The sequence below is a fragment of the Gymnoscopelus microlampas genome (assembly GCF_963454915.1).
Source record: "Gymnoscopelus microlampas genome assembly, chromosome: 5".
Classification (NCBI taxonomy): domain Eukaryota; kingdom Metazoa; phylum Chordata; class Actinopteri; order Myctophiformes; family Myctophidae; genus Gymnoscopelus; species Gymnoscopelus microlampas.
The window spans coordinates 27,022,269-27,050,150 of record NC_139942.1 but is presented as its reverse complement, the minus strand read 5'-3'; the positions used below and the strand labels follow the sequence as shown (position 1 = coordinate 27,050,150).

Sequence of the window (27,882 nt, the reverse complement as noted above, 5' to 3'; positions counted from 1 at the left end):
CCTCCAGGCCATTGGTTGGCTCACCAGTCCACCAAACAGACGAGCATATTCATTGGTCTGCCGCTACTGTCTGTTCACACGGGATTGGACAGTTTATTGACTCGCTGTAATAAAAGCTGACGGAAGATGGCGCTACTGAGTCATGCCTAACATTTAACAGCCGATACTTTTGTCGAAGAAGGAAAAAATAAAAGGTTCCCTGTACGCTGCCGGAACATAAAAATCAACGCAACGTTCCAGAAACCCCCCTTTGACTTCACAAATGTAAACAAGCAGGCCGTATAATTACTGTAAAACATTAATGTTATGCACTAAAGATAATGGCATTTATTAAAAGTCAAAAGCCGCCCGTGTTTGCGCGTCAGGCGCGTCACAGCGTCACTCCATCAGTGTTGCCATGTCCGCGTATTATAAGCGACTTTGGGCTTATCTTTCTGGTAAGTTGCTTGCAAATATTGGTTGTGTTTTTTTGGGGGGCTTGTTTCCTCAGTGTAGTGGCTTATTTGGGATTGTTTCCTTAATGTATTTTTAAACCAGTAGTTCTCAAACATTTTCATGTCAAGGACCTCCATGAATATGTATGTGTCTGCGGACTCCCCATCTAAAAACATTTTATGCCAGGGACCCCATACAAGTTTTGTGTTGTTAAAATGTCAAATTGTTTTCAAGTTTTTTTGTTTTAAAAAAAAAAAATCTGCTATTTTCAATTAGCCAGTGACAGTGTACATGTTTAAAGGGCGAAGGGTTCGCTTCTCTTGGGCTTTTTTCTCCCATAGACCTGGTTGCTTGTTTATCTAGCTATCTCTATCAGAACCTGGCAACGCTGCGATAAACGGGTCCTGAACTTCCTCCCCAACAAAGCGCTCTCCAAAATGTCGGGAGAGGTGTATCTGCTGTGGCTTCTGTCGCTCATACAAACGGTAAGTTTATAAACGTTGATGACTTAACAAACACGGAGGTCTTATTCTTTAGTTTCCGCAAACATATTATTATTCAGTTATTGGACTAGATGTAATCGGCTGTGTGTGCTGGTTGTGAGTGTAAACTGATCTTCACATAGCAGCATCCTGCTTCCCTGTGAGCTGGAATGACGTGGCTTAACTCGGGCAATTCTTATTTATACACAGTTTCTTAAAAGTTCAGTTGAAATCATATCGGGCCCGATATGGTAAGAACAATTCAAACGGATATACTTGGCCGTATGTCGTAAGACCAGAATGAATAACGAAATTATAAAATCACAGCTCCCGACAACGGAAGTGAGAAATATAGAAATCTTATGGTAGATTAAAGCATAGCTATAGGTTTAAAGCAGTGATTCCCAACCTTTTCAGCCTGCGACCCCCCTAAAAGAATCATATTTGAACTTGGGACCCCCCACACTGACAAGCACTTGGAATGTAGGAGTTGAGGCAGAGGCATTACATTTAGTTTGACTCTGTTCCACAGATAAATATTGTGAAAATGGCAGATCTACAAACTTGTTAACTTGTAGATCAGTTATTTTCACTATTTTTGCTTTCTTACATTATTTGGCCAGTTTGTAGTTTGTTGATTACTTTTGATGCAGTGATTTATTTTCTTTCTTTTTTAGAGGCATTAAAGAAGGTCCTTAAATTGTCACTTCACGGTCATCTGGGGACCCCCACACACATACACACACTGCATGTTATTAATCATGTGGGGACCACCCTAGGGGTCCTGACCCACAGGTTGAGAACCACTGGTTTAAAGCTTAGTACAACGGTGCCGCAGCGCCATGTGCCAAAAACAATATATATACAAGCTTGGCGCCTTGCATCATGTCACAATGTTTTCTTTCTTGTGGACACTGACTGTCAGAGTGACAGGTGGTGACGTTAATTGCCTGGCAGGACGAGATAGCAGCTGAGAATCTTCAGGATGTTTCAAGACTGTGTGTGTGTGTGTGTGTGTGTGTGTGTGTGTGTGTGTGTGTGTGTGTGTGTGTGTGTGTGTGTGTGTCCATTCATTGCACTGCAGTAAACCACAATGAAAAAGACAGCCAAATAGGAAAAATACATTTCCTTGGCTGTTCGAATAATTCTCATAAAATATGCTGCCATTTCCTACGACACAATGCAAAACGGAATCTTGGAAGGGATTTAATGTAAAACTTAGTTAATTTATTTCTGCACATAACGTCACACCTATCCTTAAAGCTGTAAACATAAAAACTGGCTTTGGAGCAGTTAATAGTTTTATAGTTCGGTACAGAGGGACACTGCTTGGGAGATTTAGGTTTCCAGTTACCACCTCTATCACCACGAACTAGAGACTGTAGCGTCAGCGGGCATCTTTCCTTGATAAACACTACTGGGACAGTGCAGATATATAATTTCTTATATCCCCCTCCTCTCCCCAGCTGTCGGCGTATGGCGCTGAGCTGTCCTCGGAGGCGTGCAGAGAGCTGGGCTTCTCCAGCAACCTGCTCTGCAGCTCATGTGACCTGCTGGGTGAGTTCAGCCTCAGCCAGCTCCAGCCCGTCTGCCGGCAGTGCTGCCAGCAGGAGGCCCAGATGGAAGCACGCAAGGTAGGAGCATGATAGCCAAGCTCACAGAATGGCAGTCCAGGGTACAGACTGGTTGTTGGTAGAAACAAAACCAATCTTTCCTGATAATAATAATGAATTGCATTTTTATGGCGCTTTTCTAAGTACTCAAACTTACTCAAAGCGCTCTTACAATGGTTCATTCATTCATTCAGGGAGGGGACATTGGGTGATGTAGAAAATAGTCTCTTGACTAGTCTGGACATTTAAAAAAAAAAAAAAATGTGTATATATATATATATATATATATATATATATATATATATATATATATATATATATATATATATAATATTATATTATATGCATGCATGCAACAGCTATCACTCTAAAACCAATTCATTCTGTATTCCAAATTTGTACTCCTTAAAAAAAAATAAAAAAAAACGGTTTCACTAATGCTAAATTCCTGTATTTTGTGTCAAGCTGTGGGCTGGATGTCCCTAACTAAAAGACACTCTCTGCACTGGCTTTTATTCATTTATAAGCACTACTCAACCAGCATCATTATCACTCAACTCAATTCACTTTGTCTCATATCTTTCTTGGTACTACGTGTTAATTGTTTGGAGATTCTTGTAAGGTGCCCTATCCTGCAAAAGTGACATGGCCTCAGAGAGATTTTCCTTCTAAATAAGATTAAAATTGTAATCTCACATTTTAAATGTGTGTGAACTGATCTTTCTAGCTTGGATAACATCAATGTTCTAAACGTATTTGATAACTTAGGAAAAACCAGGAAAGTACGCTTTCAAAAAGGATTACCGTAAAAAGAAGTAACACGGAGTTGGTCTTAAATAATAATCAGGTTTACTGGATTATTTGTGCAGGAGAGACAAGGTGGTACAGCATCAAAAATATTCTCTACTGGTAATACATCATCAATATAACAGACAGTTTATCTTTCATTAAGCCCACCCCCCTATATGATATCAACATGAACAGGGGCGAAGGCTCATCTTGGTGGCAAGGTTGTCTGTGCTAAGGCATCATGGGTAAACTGTAGCCACAACTTTCATGGGTAAGAAAGAGTAGGCCAGGGAGCAAGGACATCTTATCTTAGCAGTTACAGAACTGTCCCTTCTGAGCAAATACATCATACTTTATGCAATTATCCAAAGTGATACAATACAATAATCATAATCTAATACACTATCGATTATAAATTATCCATCAGTATTGATATGGCTAGTGCTGGCTTACTTGGTGGAACAAATTAAGGCACAAAATACAAGAGTTGGAAGAAGACTTCTTTTAAGCCAGAACATTTGTTTTTTTATAGAAATTACCTTGGCAGTTAGTAACTGAACTCTTCAGTTCTGACATAATAACTAGCCTAAATTCTGTCACTTCGAATGGCAAATAAATGTCCAGATGGAGACATTCAACACAGTGGAACAGGCTCCCAGCCTGGCATTTAGGCAGTTAAAGAAACTATGATAATCATCAAAACAATGGTAACAAGAATAGATTTGGATGAAAAATGGCAGCCAGGTGAACTGACAAAATCTTACGGCAGTGCCTTTTGATGTCACGGGGGTTAAGAAGGTCAACGAATGGCGTTTGAGTGGGGGAGTGTAGTGCACACGGAAAACAAACTAAAGCACATGGCACATGCCAGTCTCTTAGCTACAGTTAAGCAGGCTTTTAGAGCATTTGCACTCCGGAATTTCTCACTCTTCTTTCTACTTCTCTCTCACTCCTTCGCTATGTGATTGACTGCCTAGCAATGCCTGCTGTCAGCGATGAGATTTTGTCACTCCAAATCGACATTCGTGAGATGTCAGAACATCCACATCTTACACCAACAAGACATCTGTAACCGGTGCTGTTATTGTATGCTAAAGCACCAGTCATAGTCAAAGCAAATTGAACACAGTTCCCTGCTGTGCTGTCTGTGACTAACAAATGTCGCTTATGGTCGAAGTGGAAAAAAAACAAGTAATTTTCTCTTGATTAAGCTGAGCCCCTAGAGTGTATGGTATCCTAGCAACACCACCTCACCAAGTAGAGCACACCTCATTTCATTTCTTGATTATAACTCTTTCTGTCTTCGACAGACCTTGGTTTTCATTTAAAGGAGGAGAGAGTGCCTCTGCACCCCTGCCACCAGTCCACTGAAAATGTCATTGGGAATAGCAATGACTTGTCTCCGGCTGTACTATACTGCAGCAACACTAAGCACATTCTCCTCAGTCGACAGCCGCAATTATCTGTCTTAAGAGGTTTTTTTTATCAGGCAGCGCAATTTACATCATTGCAGTGTCATTAAACCTCTGAGAAACGACTTAAAGTGTAGCCTAGTCGATTATTGAGATTCAGTGAGTGAGCACGGAGGACATTTACTTAGACTTAAGTCTAATGTACTCCATCGCACGACGGTGTTGCTCATAGAAAATAACAGAATATCTGAGTATATACTGATTTATAAATTATGCTTTAGGTTAGTCATTTCTTGTACCACTGTGAGGCTGCGTCTCTGAAGGGCTGGAGAAATCTTAACCGGACTCTCCGGGGACATTAATGAGTGTGCTGCGACTATAACACGCTCACTTCCTCTGAGGGCTTTTAAGCCATAACATACTGAACTAAATTTATATCTCAAGCATTCTGGAAGTGTTGAACTTGACAGGGTAACCTGTTTAGAGGTGTACAGAGAGATTCACAGGGTTATGAAGTGCACTTGAGGTGATGCGCTTGAGTGAATCTGAAGAAAATTGAAAACATTTTATCTCCCTTTGGGAACAAATGATTCACTTCACTTTTTTTTTCTTTTCTTTTTTACAGTGATTCACTTTACTTTTTTGAGTCTTTTGAGTCTTAAAGACTTCATGTTTATGGATTTTTTTCAAATGGAAGCTCCGCTGTGTAATGCCAACAAACGTTAGATTATTTTTTGAGATGCATTCTTTATTGATGACAAACAGCTGTGACTATGGAGATGTCTCCTCCTCACAGAGATGTCTCCCTTATTTCCCCTCACCTGTCAAGAGCCGTCTCCCCTGTGCAAGACATGCATACCACACCATCACAGTTTTGATTGATTGAATACTTTATTGCTGTAGTCAGAATCCCAAGTAAATATGAATTCACAACACAGCTGATCAAAATTAATTGGTGGATTAGTATTAACATAATAAAGAATGCAAATTAATTTGCATATGTATCAATCTCTACTAAAAAACATATTCCACTCCAAACACAAATTAACTTCTATTTACCTTTTTATATAGTGTGGTCAATCAAGGTCAAGTTAAAAACCTTATTATCCCAAATAAGGAAATTCAGGTGCCTGTGGCACACCAATGGGTTTAGGACAAACAATGACATTAAAATGTTTGATTCTGGCTGGAGACCTGTGTTGCATTGTCCACCCACCTCTCTCTGCCCACAGCTTCAAACTTAAATCTAAATAAAGCAAAAACTAAAACAATATTTAAAAAAGTGTGTAGTGTTGGTGGTCTGTGTGTTACTTGGCATATGAGAATACACAAATCTCCTCAGCAATACTTAAAATTAGTGCTTTTGGTTTAGACGCCACACATTACACCTTAATTAACTAAATTAACTAACTTCTGTGTGCATCAAAAGCTGGAGTTGTCTGAGAGCTAAAGCTATTTCTTTGCTTACCATGCTTACTAGCAAGTCCAAGAAGTACAATCTCTCCACTGTGCCTCAACTGCCCATAATCGGCAAAAGCTGTGACTGGTCTGTCATATGTGGTGAAATGAAACTGGAGACATTTTTATTTCTGTGGCGGGGACAGGGAGGAAGCAAGGTTTGCTTTGTTGTATGTGTAATTTAATTTGCTGTGTGAGCCAGCCAAGCGGTCCCCTTTCGCCACACTCCACCCCCAGTAACGGCGAGTCGAGCATGGACGTGAAATACTGCCATGGCACTCCAATTTCCTCTAACTTATTGTATATTGGTAGTGGAGGTTTGATTACAAGTGAGCCTGCACAAACTCTCATCCATCAGCACCACCCCCCCCTCCCCCCTCTCTGCTCCATATGCACAAACTCCCAGTTTAATGGCCCTTAGGACCCGCCCAGACACGTTTATGAGTCAGGCTGCCAGAATCAAATTACTCCCCAGACCAGCCTTCCCACCACCAAGTGGGACCATGGCCCCAACACTGTGCGGGCATCAGTGTGTGGAGAAGAGAAAAGAAATTAATAGCAGAGGTGGGAGGAAGGAAGATGATTGGTTCTATACTTCCACAGGGAGTCGGTGATGGCTCAGCTTGTTTCTAATATCCTTGGTCAAGGGATAGCGTACAGTATTAGAAATAATAGGCCAAGCCGATTTCATGACCAATTGCTTTCCCCAGTAGACTATTGTTGAAATGCCAGAAGGTCTTTTTCTTTATATATAATTTGAGCATCGGGTGCCGTAAGCCTCCTGTTAGTACACAGGTTTTCAAAGTAGATTTTATTGGATCAGTATAACCACTTTTAACTTGTCTTTATTTCTTGTCTTTATTTCTTCCGAAAATAGCTGATCTATCTAAATCGACCATCTTTTTTTAAAGCCATTTCGCAATAGGGGGTCTATATGGTTTTTTTTTTTATATAAAAATGTAGGAACTCTTTTGTTAGTACATCATAATCCATAAGCATGCCATGGTGGTAACAGACTTGATGTCTTGTCTTGACTGTATTGTCCTCTCTGCAGCTCTACCCTGGGGCCATTCTAGAGGTTTGTGGATGAAAATTGGGGAGGTTCCCTCAAGTCCAAGGTAATTTGGTGTCCTGCATTTGTTTTAACAATGTAGAACAATACCAGTGTTATTTCTTTATTCAAGTTTTATTCGAGAATTTTGAGGGGTCCTTTCAGGTCGGGGTCTGTCGCCAAATGCATATGAATTTGAAGGTCCTTCACATGAAAATGTTTTAGAACCACTGTAGTAGACCACCCATTTCTGTAAAATGATGTCAGGTTTGTCAGGTTACAGTTCTCTATATGTAGGTTGGGGGTCTGGAGGTGTGTCTGACCATATGGTCGTGGTTTATTTACTTCACCTGTAACGGTCTTGTGTGTTCACAACTGTCTCTTCTATCCTGTTAACGCTGCATACTAGGAGCATCAGCAACTGTCACAAATTTCAGGCTTCCGTACTGAAATGGAAACCGTGACTGACTGATTCATTAGCCCACGATAATGCATCTGCATATGTCTCTGTTATTCTGTATCTCTGCAGCTTTTGTCAGGAGTGACAAGCCCAAGATGTTCAAGGGTCTTCAAATTAAGGTAACAAAGGCATACTGACTTGGTGGTATAATTGCACGATGCCTCATAATGTCAGGCAATAGAGGAGGGCAGGATTGTGTGATTTTCATCACAAAATATCTAATTGTTTCATGATCTATTTCTCTATGTTTCTTTGTTTCCAGTATGTAAGAGGATCAGACCCTGTACTAAAGCTTCTGGACGATAACGGGAACATCGCTGAGGAACTCAGCATCCTTAAATGGAACACAGACAGCGTGGAGGAATTCTTGAGTGAGAAGCTGGATCGGATATAAATGTCTCATTTTTTTGTTGTTTTTGTTCGTTCACCCAAAACACAAGTTTCTTTTTGGGTGAACTGCCCCTTTCATTTATTTTTTAGTTTGTTATATACAGATTTGTACATGGCCCAAACTCGATCATTGGTTGTTGAATGACTGTGCTATATGACTGGTTTTGTACTGGAAAACATGAACCGTGTGTTAATTGTACCAAATAATAGCTGTGCAATATAACTTGACATTAACTGAGGGACCTCACAGTTAAATACCTGAATAGTTGATCAATCATTTTTGTAGTTGGGTTTCATTCGAGTGAGACTTGTTGGACTGATTATTAGATTCTTATTATGTCTGTAAGGTTATTTTCCCCCTTTGACTTTATCTAATGATTATACATTTTTTATAATGCTCATCAATGTCAGTAATGGGCCTTGTAATGTGAGTGGATTCTAGTTACTCTTCAAATCAGAGTGTCTTGCTGAGGCACACTTTAGTGAAGATCTCTCAGTAAACCAATCTTGGTATGGGAGTTCTGATGTACCTTTGTGTCTTTATAGATGTTTGATTTGGACAGAAACTGGGTGTACTTTTTATTTTTTTTTGTGCTAGGATGAAATATGCAACAATAAAAGTATTTCATGGCTGTTCTCAATTTATGTGCCCTTTATTCCATGGCGGTATTCCCTGGTATGAATATAGACACATGGAGTGTATATGGCAAGGATCACTTGCACAGCTAATAGGGTTATCATCTTACTGGCAGCTCCACTATGCTGTTTAGATGGAGTTGGGATTTACTTGGAGAACTCAAATGTATCATCCCTGACATCTACTGGACTGAAAGGGTATTGCAAGTTTGCTCTGTTGCACATAAGCATGAGCTGATAAGGAAATGGTTCATTTCAGCTGACAGGTAATCAATGATCGTTTTCTTACACTAATTTGACATGTTTTTTAATGTAGAACATAGTAAAAATAAAATGATTTAACAAAAATAACATGCATGACAAGTAAACAAAAATTACACCGTAGCACATTTACACATACTGTATCTAGTTACCGGTGCCTGTAATGAGTCAAACCTACCTAGCCCTGTGATTCTCAAAGTGAGGTCCAGGGACCCTCAGGGTTCCTTTAGGGTGTTCCAGATGGACCCTTACAAGTCTGTAACTGAGTTATCGGGGTCCTTGAAATTAAAACGTTTGAGAATCATTGTTCTAGCCTTATTTGTGGCAGAAGCCTTCATTGAGTCAGCGGGGAAGATTAAGCTTGGTTTATACTTTGTATGATGGTAGATCTAAAAATAGATCTACAAACCCAACACAGTGCAATGCAGTGTGTTGTGAGCTTGTAGATCTGGGACATCGTGGTTTAAATGAGGCATGAGAGGGACAATGGTCAAGATCCAAGGGAGGTAAAGGATTAAGTTGTATTGTAGGCTAGTAGAACCATGTATGATTTAGAGATGGGCAATATTAGCAAAATTAAATATTACTATTTTGAACATACTTCAATATTGATAATGTGACAATATTACAGTGACAGTAATTTTCATTAGTAACTCCATTATGGAGTTGTTCATTTCATTCAGTTGAACTAATGTGTCTAATATGTTCATACAAATGTACCTCTTTTTGCAGCATTTAAAGACCAGGAAGAGACAACATTTAAGTAATGTCACAAAATTAAGATAACCAAATGTAGTCCCATTTGTAGTCTCATATCAAGATATCGATATTATACTGTATCTATATTGCCCACCTCTTGTATGGCTCTAGATTGTCTATAGGAATAAACAGCTTTTAGCACTATCCTACCAAAAATCCTACGTACAAAAAGGTAAAAGCATTTTTCTGGGCAAGCAACAAGCCTGTCCAACTGTGACAGAAGTTAAACATATTTCTGGTCTGGTCTGGTCCTTGTGTCCTCGGAATGGTGGGCATCATAGTCAGGCTTGCTGTGGGCCTGGGACTTGTAGGCCACCCCTGGGTACCTGTAAAGACGAAGCAGTTCGCTGCATGAAGATACTTTTTTCTCCAAACACCTTTTAGTTAATATGTTGATGTTGTACATTATTACATTAGGGCTGCAATTATTGAGTATATGGTTAAAGATTATTCTATCTAATTTTCGATTAATCAAATAGCCTAATCAAGAAGCAAATTTGTATTACTATTTATTTCTTTTATATCAATATATCAACTGAAAGATTATTAAGTTCTTGCTATTTTTCAAAAAGCTTGAAAAAAATTGAAAAATCTTGAATATTTTTTAAACACTTTAACAACACAAATTTTCTGTGGGAGTCCATCTATGGCACAAAATATTTTCAGATGTGAGTCCGTGGCCAAATACATTAATACATTTAATTTGGGGGTCCTTGACTTGAAAACGTTGTGTAAATCTGAAAGGAACTGACCGTGTCTTGTCATCTTGCATCATACCCTTGAAGGCCAGAGATTTCAGAATGCCTCCCACCAGCAGGATCCCACCTCCTATCCAGGCAACGAAGAGTGCTGGGCCAAACGTGTACCTGGTACAGAGAGAGAGAGAGAGAGAGAGAGAGAGAGAGAGGGGGGGGGGGAATAAGCACTTCACTTCAATGCTAGTCACATTATTTTTAAATTTCCAGTTTCTGTTCTTTCACTTGAACCCATAATTGTGGACATGTCATAATAGGCAAACGTTGTGAAAACAGGCAAAGACATTTGGTGTAATGGTTAAAAAGGAGTGGACCCTGGTCAACGAAGTATAAGGTTTATGCGGTTAACGTTAGTTACATTCCAGTTTCTGTTCTTCAGATTAATTGAGTTTGTCTAGTCCACCTCACAGTATCTTATTGATGCTAAATATGAATACAAAATAATCTTTAATAATAATAATAATAATAATAATAATAATAATACATATACTTAAAATTTTAGAAAGGTAATATAGGTCATAACAATACAACATGTATGCAACACAATGCAAAACAATACAATACAAGCATAAAAAGATGTGTCCTACCTGGGCACCATACCCATTCCCATTCCCTGTCCCATTCCCTGTCCGCCAAACCCCCCTCCATAACCCCCACCACCATAGTTGTTTTGACTGATGGTTGCCATCCTGAAACTGGCCACAATCTGATTGGCATAGAGAGAAGCCGCTGCAATGGAGCAAATACCTGAGGGAAGGAATGAAGGGCGAGAGAACGAGAGAGAGATATGGAGGAAGTGAGTGAGTGGCAGTTTCTCTCATCTAATAACTGCTGTCTCATGCAAAGAAATATGAAACTTTATATCTGAACACACACTAAATCATTTGATCAAGTGATCTACAATTGCAACTTTGAAAGACTTCTGTTTGTACTTGTACTGACAGTCAAATTCATGTTTTTTTTTCTCCAGTTTTTCCCACTTTGTTCCAATGACTTGACAAGGAAACTTACTGGTGGGAGTGGAGACACTTGATTTCTTTGGAAACCATGGTCTTATTTCTCCTCTTACCTCCAATGATGAACATGATGCCAGCGGTCAAGCTCATCTTGGCCTTGGAGGTGTCTCCCATGCTGTTCATTGTGAGGCACTTCAGCGAGAAAACTGATATGACCGCTCCAAGGATACTCAGCACCACACCCACTATCATAAGGGCTCGCACTGCCTGGAAGGAACCTGCACCACAGACATAAGATACATGGCGTTGGGGCAGCACTTCCAAATATTGCGTTTTAGCCAAAAGGGGTTGCATGTTTATTTGTGGTGGCTGCTCACTTGATAAGAATCCTAAAAACCATTGCAGTCTATTCTGGATCAGGGATGAGGTTATAAATGTTTTCAATTTGGATCATGGAAGAAATTCAAGAATCCTGTTAGGGAGTACTGGATAAGTGTTGTCAAAGTGACATCATGAGTAATATGTAGGCCTACTATATTTCAGTGCTACTTGCATGTGAAACATAACAGTCATTTTCTCTGTTGTACGTATTAATTCCTAGAGCTATTAGATGTTCATCAAATGTATTTTACACAAAGAGCTGAAATGTATTCTCTAGTGGTTCACTATTTGAACCTGCCCTTTGCCTGTTCTTTGTTTTGTTTCTGATAACTATGTTGACTGAGCCTAGGCCTGGCCCTGGCTGTCCATAATGGTGACCATAATGCACCAGTGCTAGTGTAAATACTGATAGGAACAGGCCAGAGAAGTGGTCAGGAGTTCACTTGAGGATAGAGGAATTAAAATCAAAAGCAAATGGCGGAGTGAACCATTCATTACACTTTCATTTTCAAGTTGATCATCGTCTTGTATGATTTATGTAATTAGTTATGTATTCAAGTGCCGCTTGAATTTTACCGTGTGAGTTTTACTCTGAATCAACCCTTATGGACTCACCAGTACAAGAAACATATCTCTTTATATAGACATATCTCTGTTTTGTTAGATATTTTTGGGGCTTTTTTGATACAAAGTGAAGAGAGACAGTCGGGGAGTGACATGCAGCAAAGTTCCGCCAGGCGAGGGAATCGAACCCATGGACTGTCAGGCATCAGAACTTATGTGGTACACGCCTTAACCACTCGCCAATCCAACCCAATGCTTTCGTTGTACGACAAATAGTGAAAATAGAAGATCATGTCACAATGCATTGCAATGTGAGCTTATTAATCTGCTAATTGTGCTATTTTTGAACATTTCTATTTAAAAAATAATAATTTAATATCATTAGAATGTTAGGGGGAATTTGGGGGACATTTGTGAAAAGCTAAATTCTTTGTTAAATGATTATAGGGCATGTATTCATCCTTCAGTGGATTTAACAATAACATAATTTAACGGTCCTCTAAGCGCCCATGTTCTTCCCTTTGTTAGACCCAGGAAGAAAAAGTTGGCAGTTAAAACCCATGGGAAATTCTTCAAACTCCATTGTAACCCTTTTCTGTTTCAGATGATAGTGTCATCAGAATTTCTATTAACTAAGAACCTCTAGAAACTTCACTTCCTTTTCAGTATCTTTTTCTTGGCAGCACCTTAATAAAAGTTATATTTTACAAGACTAGTATAAAGTGACAGGAGAACATGCCAAAGGGAGGGAGATGGTGACTCAATGTGGCTAACACAGGCCATGCACTCAAGCTCACGTATGCACCCTGAAAACAAATTTCAGCAGAAGTGAAGCAGGTTGGATTTCCAGCAGTAATAAATGTCCAATTTCATAGTTATAAGTTATACCTAATTAATTATGGTGAGTTTTTACAAACATGAACAACTGTTTTTGAAAAAGAGAAGCAAAACTACCAAAAAACATGTTGAGAGTGAGAGTGTCCAGAGCATGGAGTCATTTTCAGGTTCATAATTGTTAGCACAACAAAATATGTAATATTTGTCCCAAATTAATTAAATAGAATTTGTTTATATTTACAAATAATCAATGAGTATGTGACCTCTTGGTAGAACTTTCACTTTATAGATAACAGTAAGGTCTTCTTCACCGTACCTGAGTAGCCCATAAGGCCGTAGTACGGCCGGCACTCTGTCATCCCAGCGGAGGTCGTCTCACAGTCCTGCCAGAGTCCCCTGAATGTGTACACGGAGGCTATCACGTCCCCCTGCCGGTCCGCTACGCTCCATCTGTTCATGGCGGTGGCTGCAATGAGGGCAGCTGAACCGATCACACCCAAGACGAATCCAGCCGTCTGGAGAACCGAAGGCGCCATCTTCAACTCCTTGTCAGGGTGTTTGAAAGTGTGAATGAGGTTGTGTGTGTTGATGTGCGCCTTTGCAAATGGAGTGTGCTCGTTTTAAAATAATCAAGGGACCAAAGTTTTATCTCTGTAAGTGAACGGGATGACGCAAAGCACCAAAGAGGAGGAAGTGTGCGGGCAAAGAAAGGAACTGGGGTGAAGTGGCTATGGAGCATCAATGGCGTTACTGGGTGGGGACTGCTGTTTCACCCCATGGGACAATATGGCATCATGGGCTGGGCCACCTAGTGTAACGTACACACAACATGCTCACATGCACGCTACTGGGCAGGTTGCGTTAAAAGGTGTGGACACAGTGGTGACTGGCACACCAGGTACTTTTTTTCAAAACTAAACCGTTGAAAACCAGTGTAAATAAAAAGGGGACTGAATCACCGACTCCACAGGGCTAAACCGAGAGTTGCTGGTGACACGCAGAGAATATGTGCACAGTAGAATCTTCTGTGTTCATTTAACTTTGAGAGTGCACATTTTTTCCACTCTCAGAATTAAATTAACAGTGATGATTTTGCTGTGTGCCCTATACATTAAGAAACAAGCTGAGTACATTTGGACAGCCGCTACACAGATAGACTTGATGAGTGTGCAGCATATGTTGTCAAGAGACAAAGATACAGTAGTAAGGTACAATAAATAACCAGGTCAAACTATATGGATGTGCAGACAGAATACTAGCTAGACACAGCACTAGGACAGTGGTCATCTCAGTTAAAGAGCCAGACTCTCAGAGCAAATCCTATAGGCTAATGTCTGAACTTATACAGGTGAAAATAGTTCTAGTAGTTGATATCTATGATCAGTGTTCAAGTTTTTTGAGCATGTAATCTTCACCAATACTTCATAAACCGTAAAATGCTCAATGTTAATTTATCCATTTGTAACTCAGAGAGTTTAGAAATGTAATTTGGTTACATTTGTATATTCCGAGTTAGCACTCATTAGTTGTGTGACTTCATAAATAGTCATAAAAACTATCCAGACATTACAGTGTGTATAGCACACCGAAACTGTGACATGGTTGAGTCAGCGCAGGACTCATTCTCGCTTACTATCACAGCACCAGTTGGTTGCATTATTTAATCTACATGATTCAAACCTTATCATTCTGTCAACAGTTGGTAAGGAGAGAAGTTGCTATTCTTCTCTTATCACTGGTTTCTCTCTCTATTTCCCTGACTCCCACTCACAAACAGGTGTATTTATCAACACACAAACACAATGCATTATAAAGACACAGGTACAAAGCATGAGTGAGTGAGTGAGACTTGAAAAAAAAGAATTTCATGGCAACTAATTTCCTTTCTGTAGACCTATAATTACCTTTGTTTTGTAGTAATCTTCTTGTAAATAGGAATCTAAATAAAGCTGATGGGGAAGTTGGGATGAAAAGACAACTTCCTTAATTTTTTAACATTTCAATATGAAATGGAAAAACATAAACATTTAAATCTAGAAAGATTGCAATTGATGCCCTTTTAAGTGTATATTGAATCAGTGTTGGACAATTCAGTCTCCATGAATAATGTGATGTTTTTTGCTTAAAAACTATATAGGCATATTGGAGGATTGATACATATACTGTTCACGTGCTTATCCCAGCCAACCTCATTCCAACCCTGTACATACATAAAACATTATTCTTTAATGAACATTGGTTGAACTGCTTAAACAGTTCAGCAATGTTATACCTTATTAATTGTTAAGGCAAAGAGACTTAAGTTACAAGAGAGCCCTTCATTTGACAAATGTATAGTTCCCAATTTGAGCTGAAAAGAAACATGTTAATGTCACATGTTATGGATGTCACATTCCAAATCCAAGATGAAACCCATATTACATAAAGTTAAGCATTTTCTGTTTGAAGATAAGTAAAGATGTCAAAATCTGATTCCCTCTTACAGGGTACAGATTTGGGTTTCCTGTATCCTCCTATTGGCTGTTATAAAGGGACAGAGATATACTGTATATTTTGGCATTGGTCTGCCGACATCAACTGATGATAGCATCATTGATGGAAACATTAGAATTTATTATTGACTCTGATTCCTAGGCTATACAGTAGATTACTGCAGGCGTAATAGATTTTGCATTCAAAGGTGAAAGAGTGAGAGAATAACAAATATAGAACCAAAACATAATGTTTTTAATGTGCAGTATATTTACAGAAAATAGCCTACATGACATTTCATATTTAACTATGGACTTTGGGCACAAGCCCCTTGCACTCAAACTATCTCTCACAAGTATAATACAACCCCCCCTCCCACCCCACTTTTCAAGTTATTACTTTTTTCCACTTTCAAAATGCGTCTGCCAAACGTAATATTGTTAGCCTCATAGCATAGTTGCCGAAGTAATTTTTTGGCCAAATTGACATTTCTGCCTAACACTGCTACTTCATTGTGCCTTATTGCCTATGTCCTCAGCCTATCAGAATGCTTGTTACATACCAAAAATGACTTAGACAATTATGCAATGAGGCTAACTTTTTGACATTGATTTTGAATGTATAACAAGCGTTCTGATAGGCTGAGAACATAGGCAATAAGGCAGGATGAATCAGCAGTGTTGGGTAGGTAGAGTTAGGCAGATATAAATAAAAGCAGATAAACATGTCTTAGGCAAAATTAGTGTTTTTTTTTTGCCTAGGTCAATTGTTTTCTTCTTTCCTGAAAACCATCAAAATATGACTTAGGCAATTATACATGAGGCTAACGATGTGTTCTGTATACCGGGTCACACACTTGAATTCGGTGAAGTGTACGAGTCTATCCCAGCCTTGGTCATCCCACCTGGGAAGAGGATGTAAGCAACCTGAGGCTGGAGCCCCGTTGCAGACCAGGCGCTGCAGTTACACGGCACCACGTATGGGCTGGTGGACGACGGGTGCGTGTGTTGACCCAAACTCCCAAACGCACCAGTCTGATATCCCAGAGAGTGCGCGTAGGGCAACGTGCCGGTTGCAGGAAGAGTCGCGTGCGATATTTCCGACATCCGCTGAACAGCTCCGGTGCTGAATTGTCCCGCCGGGTCCAGGAACGAATAGGAGGACGGGGTCGGTGAAAGCAGAGCTCTGGATTTGTCCCCAGGGGCCAGGAAAGAGTCCGTGGAAAATCCCTTCCACTGCTCCGCTGCTTCCCCCCCGAGGAAAGGCAAGGGAAACACGAAGCGGTCCCTTCGCAACAAACTCTTGGCTTTGCGCCGGGGTCGGTACTTATAGTCGGGGTGCTCTTTCATGTGCTGTGCGCGCAGCCTCTTGGCCTCGTCGATGTACGGACGTTTCTCCGGATCGGAGAGCAACTTCCACTCTGCGCCGAGTCTCTTGCTGATCTCAGAGTTGTGCATTTTGGGGTTTTCTTGGGCCATCTTCCGCCTTTGACCTCTGGACCACACCATGAAAGCATTCATGGGTCTCTTGATGTGATCTAAAGGTTTTGCCATTTCGAAAACGGATCCAGAACACAAATCAAATCAACTATATTTTATAATAGCATTCAGCTCAAAACTAAACAACGCATGTCCCGGTTAAACGCATAAAAGCACGGGTGGACGGTGATGGTATATTTCAAGAATGTCAAAGTAAATAAAAAGATTCAATATGAATTTTAGCAAAACATTAAAAACCTATATTTCCAGTGGAAGCATTTGGAAAATAATACTAAGAATGTGTAAAGTGGAGTCAAATGAAACCAAGTTGATCTTGGAGATCTATGGTTGGAATGCTTGTTATGGATGGTGCTGGGTATGTCCAGACATCACCACAGAGCTGTCACGTCGCGCCAAGCCAATGGGAGCAAGAGAGACTATGTAATCCGTTAACAAAAGTAGCTGTGCAACAATTTTGAGGGATGCCCTTCTCTTTTTTCGGCTCACCAACTGCAAATCTCTATGGAGGCAAATGGAAGCAGGCATGATATTCAGACAGAGAACACAAACAAGCTCTTTAATGTGAGCATATTATATTTGGAATTCTGTTGACAACCACTTTGTGCTGTTGCTGTCCTTGGTGCTGAAATGACTAGGCACTAATTTAATTGATGAATTGTGAATGTCACTGAGTGAATCATTAACACATCTGTCTTATAGAATAGAACTGTGAGGTTCTACTAATAAGTCATAATCTAAACTTAAGTGTTTCCAGTAGATGACTGGACTGAGCTATATACCCTATACATATAGCATAATGTTGTGGTGTTAGGGATTCTATTTGCAGCTCACAACCTATGTTGCATGCTGCCCTCACTTTGCTTTCTGAGCATGTATATCTACTTACTCATTCTTTTATTAGATTTTCTCTTAATAACAACGAATGAGGCTCATATTAACAATTCAACTGGTCAAGACTAACCTAACAAGCCCAATCTATTAGACATCAACATATTAGTGACTTTGGTATATAAAAACACTCATGTATGCTCAAGCTATCTTTCACATAAGTTGCCAAAGTGATTCATTTGCCACATGCAAATACTAAATGATTCATGAATACCATAAATAATTATCTTTTAAAAGTGCACAGTATTTCTGCAATATACTTAGGCCTATGTTTACGCTGACAGCAAGTTGCCAGCATCATAGTGACCGAGTCACTCTTTAATCTCACTGCATAATAATAATGCAAAAGTTTTACTCAACCAATAATGGCCTCAAAGTTGACAGGTTAAACAGAAGGACTCAGAAAGTATTTGCCATACCAAGCAATTTACTTAATATGTGGACGAATTTCTTGCCTGTCTCCCCTCCATCACTTCATAGCCTTCGTAATCAATACTAATCATACACATAATTCACTGGTCCTGGGTGACTGCATTGATTGTTGCGCTGCTCGTAATTACTATTTCTTATCAGATCTAATACTTTTGTATACTTTAGCTATCTTCCCTGTTATTGAAATGACATTGATAGAGATGTCTGAATGGCATTGCCACAAAGCAACTACTGTTTTTAGAACGAAGATGTGTGCATTGGCCTACCTGTCTAAAAGACACCGGTATTAATAAATACAATTATTTGGGGGATTGATAGTAGATTGCTATGGAATAACATAGCAAGATAATTTTGTCAGGGTGAGAAGAATTCCTTGTAGGTGCAGGCGTGTTAAATGCCGCAATGCTAACAAAAACAGCCTCTGCTAAAGGGACTATTACCATGACAAAGGCATCATGCGTTTTTTTGCAGATAAGCCAATAGTGGTTAATCAAAACTGGTGGTGATGATTTTAGTGGTAGTGATGGAGTTGGTTTAGATGTGAGGATACCAGGAGAGGAGGACGCATTCATTTTGTTGAATTCTCCAAATAAATGGCTCAGCAGGACTCTTTAAAGGCCAAATAAATGGACATAAAAGATCAGGTAGTGTGCACCACAGCAGTGGCAGATATGATAAGGCATTTCTTCCACATAGCATCTTTTGGGCATCAAGCTGGGATCCTTTGGAGGTAGACGAGTTGGGAGGATAAGGTGATTGACAGCGGGGGCCTGTCGGTTGATCTCTCTCTCTCCCTATAGCTGTGCTGTTATCTACGCTGCTGTAGGCTTAGGCCCCAGACCCAGGAGGCCCCTACCACCACACAGAGACACTGATTACTTTGACGAAATATCTCTGTGAGTTTTCACTACTGACAAGAAAGACACTGAAGGGTCAAAATGAACAAGGTGCCTTACATAAAGGAGAAGTATAAACAAATTATGTGATTAAATTTAGGCTTACTCTTGTAACCGCTAGATCAGTAATCCGTATTTCTCCCTCCAGTCAACTTTGTTTTAATCCTGCACAAAGCTCTCCAGTGTTTAAGTTATGGGGGAAAAAATGAAATGAAGGCAAAAGTGTTCTATTGAGTGTTTGTGTATTAGTCGTTGTTTGGTGTGACTTTGTTCTGCGAAAAGGCGGGGTGGAAAGATGAAGGAGTAAAAAACTGGGTAATAAGAAAAACTGCCAGCAGCACAAAATGGTGGTCATAATCCGGTTATCCCCCAGGCTCTAAAGATACTGGTCCTCTCCTCGGGAGTCTATCTTTTCTTCTTATGTCAAAACTGTCCTCCATGCACTCAGGTGGATTAAGGAGTCACGCTGGAGAAAGAAATTGACAGGTACAGAAAGACCTGGGGGTGAAAAGGAAACGAAAGATGACACAGAAGAGAAAGGGACGGGTTGGGAGCTCAGGCCAGGGAGCATGCCAACTCCTGACACAAAAGACAGAAACCTGTCAGCCGAACTCCATGTGGTGAACAAATGCCCTGACAGTTTTTAATACCTATTCACCTTATTGAGTAAATTAATACGTATAAGCCTTTGAAACACATTGCACACACCCTGATTTTTTTCAAGTGAGTAGGTCTTTAATAACGGCGTTATTGCTGAAAGTTAGCATCATTGTTATGTCAGGCCTCACATAAAACAAATGTAATGATTGGTGGTTGATATGTGTGTATTTAATTTTTCACATTCTAGATGAAGATACAAAAATCTAAAACAATATAGCCACATGCAGCAATGAGTTGGGGTCCAGGTAGATGCTTGACAAGAAGCAAAACATCTAGATTATTTTCAAATAATCACTATAGTGATACTCTGTTGAGCTACAAATCTACTTTCAGAAAGAAATTATGTACAGTAGCTTATGACCTTCAGTGAATATATGTTTCACATGACAACATTTGCTGTAATGATACTAATGTTTTGGCTTGTAATTGAAACAGATTGACGTATCAAAATGTCTTTATCAACTATGATCAGTGACGTCTGTAGAGGATCTTGACTGTTTTGGGATAATTGGCTCAGCGGTTTCTAAGATGAGGATTTTGAGAATATTTAAGAAAAACACACAATTTGACATTTTTACCAGAAGACTTGAGAGATTAAAATAATTTCTGAATTTTGACTCGAGGCAAAGCTGTTTCCAAAAATAATTGCAAAGATATTTCAATTTTCTTTGTAAATGAATGCCCTACTTTGTCATACTACAGTAGCAAAAGTACCAAAAATAGCTGATATTACTGTAGTATGACCATGGATGTCTTGGGGGAAATTGCAATTTTTAGCAGAGAAAAAATAATACTGCAGCTTCACTGCCAGGACCCGTAAAATAAACTAATACATTAAAAAAATATATATATAAGAGTGGATAAAATACAACATTTACACCAGTGTGTATAGCTTCCCTGTTGGACATCTACTGCACATGAAAGGTCCAGCATCCATTCAATGGAATTGATTTATTTTCTCGACCTGTCAGGTTAAAAATATCTACATGAAAAAAAATAAAAATAAACAACTAATAACTAATGTTTATCTAGGCCATACGATGTGTATATGTAAAATGTTGTGTTTAGCCTGTATGTATTCAATGTCTTGTGCATGTCTCATAGGCCTTTGCTGGATGCCTGTCAGATCAGTCATATTTTTATGATGTATGCCAGTGATGAGAGCGTGAATTCTTCTCGTGTTATCTCAGTTCTGTGCTGTTGGATTATCCACATCCCAGCAGACAGCAGGGGATAGGGAGAAAATGAATTATTGACAAGCAAATACAAACTCCCAGACCTTCCTCAAAGACACAGATAAGGCTAGTGCAAGGCAGACTTGATGAAAGGACAGCCAGTTCTGGCCTACTGCTCATCTGCCACTGTTTTCAATAAGAGCCTACTCTTATCTAAAGCCACATGGCAAAGGTTGGTTCATCTATTGGTTGAAAAATGAATTTGTTGTGATTTGGTGCACCTTGTAATAAACTAAATTCCTGATAGACCAAGAGAAGTGTGCTTTAAGGACCTTCTATAGACCTGGGACCTTGCCAGTGCCTTTTTCCTGAATAGTCAATTTTACTACACCCCAGAATGTTAAAGTCAGGCAGTTGAGAGGGAAAAAAAATAAAAAATGAAAAAAATCTAAAATCTAGCCTACACTTGAGCTTTATTGTTGTTTTCTGGTGAATGTGTTGGTAGTCCATTTAGCCATTCAATAGAAATGTCCTATCTGAGTATATGGAAAGTTCAGAAGCACCCATACAGTACTTCATATTTTGTCATTTCAGCTCCACATAAATACAGTATTCAAAATCCTCAGCGGTGCAAAACTCCTTGGAGAAAAAAAATGAAAAAAACCTTTCAAGTGCAACAAGAGTTTGTGACACTTCTGAGTGGTCCATTAGGAAACATTTTAGGGGGAAAATCCAACAGATTTTCCAAGCTCCAAGGGGGATTCTCTAAATCTTGTGCTTATTCTCATGATACTTAGGAAAAGTAAAGCGGTTTTAATAGCTTTCCCCTGACACATTTATGGTGGAATATGCTTGGGCTCTGTGGCTGATAGTTTCAATCCAGAGGAGGGTTGAGAGAGAGAGAGAGAGAGAGAGAGAGAGAGAGAGAGAGAGAGAGAGAGAGAGAGAGAGAGACACACGCGCACGCAGGCATGCACACACACACACACACACACACACACACACACACACACACACACACACACACACACACACACACACACACACACACACTCACACACACACTCACACACACACACACACACACACACACACACACACACACACACACACACACACACACACACACACACACACACACACACACACACACACACACACACACACACACACACACACACACACACACACACACACACACACACACACAGAGAGAGAGAGAGAGAGAGAGAGAGAGAGAGAGAGAGAGAGAGAGAGAGAGAGAGAGAGAGAGAGAGAGAGAGAGAGAGAGAGAGAGAAAGACACTGATAGAGAGACAGAGTGAGAGAGAGAGAGAGAGAGAGAGAGAGAGAGGGGGGGGGGGTGTAGAGCAAGTTAGAGGGAGCAAGAAGGAGAGAGCGAGACATCTACTCATCCATGCCTGGACTGGTACACTCTCATAAGGCCGCATCTTGGATAAATTAATACACAGCTTCCAACATCTGAGGATAAACCTGAGGGCCATAATATTACTGTGGCTGGCTCTATCAGTCGGCTTGTAATACCACAGAGTCAGCAGTCAATGAGATACATTTGCAACCAGGCATTTGTCAGCGACTCAGTGCCATACAGGCAGGAGATTTAAAATGTCCTGCAGTAAATTAAGTGCTACTTGAAAAGTGAAAGGTGCCAACTAAGCAGGCCACTGCTTACTTTAAATGGCAGACTGGTTATAGGGTGGAGGAGGAGGAGGGGGACATGCTAAGCTCAGATATAAGCCTTTTTTGATTCCTTTGCACACTATCACCCCCCCCATCTTCATGGAATATTAGCTTGAAGCAGTATAGGCAAGAGTGAAATGGAAATCTCTCTTTACCTTAATTCATGATCCTGGAACCAACACAATTATCAACTGTTAATTGTGTTGCTAACCCCAACCCAAGTGTAAATTCAGATTGTGTTTTATATTTACAAACGGTTTGGTCATAATTATTGTATTTATCCGGTGATCAACAAGGGCAGAGAATACCGTACACAACAATGTACTGTAAATTGTAAATTGCACAACATAATTATTATGAAGATAGATCATAAGACAGTCGTTTGCCCTGTTTACCAATTCCAATCCCACTAAGGAATTGGGATAATTATCTGGGAGACAGTCAAGCAAGGCACTTTCACAGTCATGTCTATAACATTGAGAAGGAATATTGGTCATCTTTGGTGGGATTATTTAGCTCATTAGATTAGTCTGCTAGCGGTTCATAATTCTGCCAATATTTTTGGACCAGAGAATAAGACACTCTTTAATCCAAGATGATCACAGGAGAAGGATGATCTGCTCTGATTCAGGCAGGCGATGAGGAAAAGCCATTAATGCATTTAAGTTTTAAGACGACAACTTGATTAAAAGGTTGGCTGTTACTATATGCAAACGAGTCATCTTTGTGCCCAGGTTTTAATCGCAAGGATAAACCATGTGTTTTTGGCTGATTAAGCGCTGCATGTCTTGATGCAAAGGCTTAGAGGAAAGGTGTGTGTGGTTCAGTGTGTATGTGTGTGCATCTTCAAGAGGGAGAGAAAGGAAGAGAGAGAGGAGAAAGAAGGAGAGAACGATGTAGGGCTATAGATAAAAGGGGGAGAGGGAAGGAGAGAGGTAAAAGACAAGAAAAAGAAAATCAGTCTACGGAAAACGTTTACCAAAAAGGAGATCTTGCTTCAGACCAGGGTTATGGGATACAAATATATGTGTACAGGAAGTCTGGAATGATTACTGAATGTCACATTGTTGGAAAGTGGAAAGATCATTTCTTCAGGACCAACCTCTCTCTTTCACTTTTTAGATTTTTAGATTTTTGGCACGTTACTTATAATGAACTGTGTTTTGTGTCTGCACCAAAATCATTCTGACAGAATTGGCTCAGCCTCTGTAGGAAAAGATACTCTTGACCTCAGAGGCACTAACCAAAATATAATACAGTAAATCGTAAGATAATACATGAATAATGTTCTCTGTCTTCTAAACACACCTAGCTCTCTCGCTTTGCCTCGCTTGCTCCCTTCCTCTCTGATGGAAGGGATTACATCCCAGTGGCCCTTTAAAAAAGCCGGGAATTATCATTGCTCTTCCATTCTTATTCATAGCAGAACTGTGATCCTCATGCCATGTTAAGAGAGCAGGCATGTAGGAGAGGCACTTCAACTATGTGTCATATTGGTACAGTTCATAATACGAGGTCCCTCTAAAAATGACAGTGCATGGCGCCACTAAGAGGCTTACGGTATAATGAAAACAGTGTTCCTCCTGCGGTGATGATACGCTAGCAGTGACAGAAAAGGAGGAGAGATTGGTACTTACTGAGAGATTGGCTGGACTCGTGGTAAGTAGCGCAGTGGCTGTCCTGGGCTAGACAGGAGGGAAGGAACCAGAGATACAGTTAACAACAGCATGCTTTAGATAAGCCCCTGCTGGGAAAGGACAGACAGGCTAAAGGAGCACATTTTTAAAAGTCTTCTAGATGCTCCTCCTGAACCAATTGCGGGAGATTATGAGTTGAATTATGTGACGGTAGGTGGATATGGTAGACCCAGAACGGCAATGTTCATATATCAAAAGCAGGAATTGAAAAAATCCCCAAAAGGTTGCACATCCAAAATTTCAAATCAATGGACAAAGTACTCACATCTCCCCTTTTTTTTTAATGGCACACCAATAAACAAACGCTTACGCGTTTCAGCCATGAGCCTTCATCAGAGCATGCTCTGAAGTTTTGGATGTGCTACCTTTTTGGGTTTTTTTCAATTCCTACTTTTGATATGTATACTGGATTTTGGGTCTAGCACTCCACTGAGAAAACCCATTGTTGATGCGCAACCTCTTTTTCTTATTTGGCAATGTTTATATATTTGTAAATACATTTTCAGAGCCCAACGATGATTTGCATTGTGACCCTCATGCAGGTGAGGGAGAACGTGTGTAGTGATGCTGTGATGGTAGACTTTCAGTACAGGACTTCAGCAAAGACAATAACTGACCATAAACTATTCATCAATCCAAGGAACCAAATGGTTCTTTAAAGCACCACTGACCTTCAACCATCCTCAAAGAACCAAATGGTACTTAATAGAACCAAATTAATCAAATTGTTTTATGCCATAAAGAAAACAAGAATATGTATATATATATATATATATATATATATATATATATATATATATATATATATATATATATATATAAAAGCAAAGTACTTAAATTCTGTAAAAGATAAAAATTCAAAATGTTTAAAAGAGACTTTAAAAGAAAGCAATGTCCTCTCCACACCTCTCCACACTCCACAGAAAGCAATTGTCCTCTCCACGCAATATTTTTCCAGTTCCAATTTTGTTTGTTCTTTTCTTTGTTAAATCACTTCATGTATTTATCCTGTATCCTGTATGCACAATTGGAAGCCCAACCTGAAAATGTATTTCCTGTTTACTAAGGTTAAGTTTAGTGCAAAACCCTCGCAAAGAAATTATATTATTTTTTGTGGGTCAATATGTTCAACAATCCAGCAATTTGAAGCCAACTAATGGATGTGTATTAGAAGAATGTAATGTTACAGCAACTGAAGTGGACCACTAGAGATCACTATTTATGCATTAAGATGCTGGCATACATGCAATTCAATGCATTAAGAGCACTATTTAATTACAGATGAATAGTATATAGAGTAAACGGAACATAGTCGCATATGTAGTATTTGCACAAAAAAGGTGGGCTCGTCCGGGATTTGAACCCGGGACCTCTCGCACCCAAAGCGAGAATCATACCCCTAGACCAACGAGCCGCATGCATTGCCTTCGACTAGCTGACATTATAAATCTCTGACTCTCTCAACGTTACTTCCGTTCCAAATAGCCTAACTCGTTTTGGCTGCCTTCCATCATGCAGGAGCTAACATTAGCTCTATCATGCAGATGATTACGATGTTACAGTAACGTCGTAATCAGTGTCGTACTGTTCGTAATCATTACAGCCCCGTTTGCACCTTTGTTGGTATCACACCGAAAGCATCAGCAAAAGGTGTGATAGGGGACGGGAGCATGCATGGACGACGTGTGGAACGGGAAACACTGGACTAATAAAGTGTAAAGTTCTATTGCTTACAACATTCTTATTGTTTTGTCAACTGAAAGGTTAAAATACAGTTACCTTCCTTTGCTGGCTCCACCACGTGTTTTTGTTGGCAGGCAGCTTTTCAGGCCTATTTATTATATACCACAAACTAACCAGTCAAATGTATAATAAGCTAAGTATAATTTTTTGTCATTATAACCCCAAAAGTTTCCCTTTAAAATCATGTTTGAGTTTGACACACCACACAGATAAGATAACACGCCACTCTGCATGTTTCTCCTTGGCAGAGAGCACTGATGGACACCATTAGGTTTAGAGGCCCTCTGGTGGCGCTTGCTTTCACAGTTCAATGAAAAAAGGCTTTATTTCTAGGAATAAAACATATTTCCATATGACTATAAAACCCCAAAACACACATATTCAATTGTAATTCCTTGACCTGTAGTTTATGTAAGAAATTAACATATTGTGATTCAAATATAATGATTTATGACTTAAATGACACCTGTTGCATGGGCAAATTTCATTCAATTAATTGTTTATGACTGTGGTGTTTGTTAATGGGGATTTTTTTTTTGCACAACCAGCAGGGGTCAAAGTTCCCAACCTTTGTGTCCAATGGTGTAGCCTACAATAATCACAGATGGTTAGGCTACCTGAAATGTAGAAAATGACAATCTCCTCTGTTGTAGCCATACACCTGTGACTGTGTCATTTTCTGAGTAGCCTCGGAAACCCATGCCTTATTTTTATTTTCTGAGTAACTTTAGGAAAGGCTGTATTGTTTTGTACTTGTAATTATTAGTATCCCACCAGTTCAGTTCATTTTATTGTCAAGGATGCCCCAAATTCATATATATACACAGTACTACTAGCCAGTTGGGAACCGGCCTATTCGGGAACAATGCAAGTCGAGAATTATGCAAGTTGGAAATGCATGGCTGGGGTCATGCATTTTCCTGGATCCCTTCATGCCCATATATGGTGATTTATGTATCTGTGTCTGGGTCTCTTGTACGCCCATATACGGAGTCAGGCATACCCAAATATGGAGTCTAGGCTAGTCTATGGCATCATATTGATGACATTAGCATACTCCATATATGGGGATTTATATGGATCTATCGATATTTTTCTTGAGCTGTGCTTTAAAGTTATCGACAGAGGCTGCCTGTCTTAGGTGTAATGGGAGTTTATTCCACGCTGTCGGTCCGTAGAAGCAGAATGCTGCTTCACCCGCAGAGTTACGCACGCAGAGTTTGAAGTTGGTCAGTCCCATATATCCGCATAGTAGCGGTTGGATTGGCATACTGGACAACCAGCTCCCCATATCCTATATCCAATCCAATCCACCTTATTTATAGAGCACATTTAAAACAACAGCATTGAACCAAAGTGCTGTGCACGCAAAGGTCGGATCGGCCTACTCGGCCTACTCGGATCGGCGGTTCTGGACGACTGCCTATCCGTTCTCGAGTTATGTGAACTACAGACACACGCACATGGACAGAGATTTTTTG

The 27,882-nt window shown here is 39.8% G+C and overlaps 3 protein-coding genes across 3 annotated transcripts; 1 reads left to right on the top strand and 2 right to left on the bottom strand.

Annotated features, from left to right (window-relative positions):
* The first annotated feature begins 805 nt into the window (after nt 1-805).
* selenof (selenoprotein F) lies at nt 806-8,726 on the top strand. The gene is made up of 5 exons (XM_084058679.1): nt 806-920; nt 2,384-2,551; nt 7,244-7,307; nt 7,770-7,819; nt 7,963-8,726. The coding sequence occupies exons 1-5, from the start codon at nt 873-875 to the stop codon at nt 8,092-8,094; spliced, it is 462 nt and encodes a 153-aa protein (XP_083914805.1). The 5' UTR covers nt 806-872; the 3' UTR covers nt 8,095-8,726.
* A 1,243-nt stretch (nt 8,727-9,969) lies between these two features.
* cldn18 (claudin 18) lies at nt 9,970-13,775 on the bottom strand (the record flags this gene model as incomplete). The annotated part of the gene is made up of 5 exons (XM_084056821.1): nt 9,970-10,072; nt 10,499-10,612; nt 11,089-11,248; nt 11,571-11,735; nt 13,556-13,775. 5 exons carry the CDS (start codon nt 13,773-13,775, stop codon nt 9,970-9,972), a joined length of 762 nt encoding a protein of 253 aa, XP_083912947.1.
* A 2,784-nt stretch (nt 13,776-16,559) lies between these two features.
* Nucleotides 16,560-17,264, bottom strand: LOC311045693 (transcription factor Sox-14; the record flags this gene model as incomplete). Its single annotated transcript, XM_084057652.1, has 1 exon — nt 16,560-17,264. One exon carries the CDS (start codon nt 17,262-17,264, stop codon nt 16,560-16,562), a length of 705 nt encoding a protein of 234 aa, XP_083913778.1.
* Nucleotides 17,265-27,882: the final 10,618 nt, after the last annotated feature.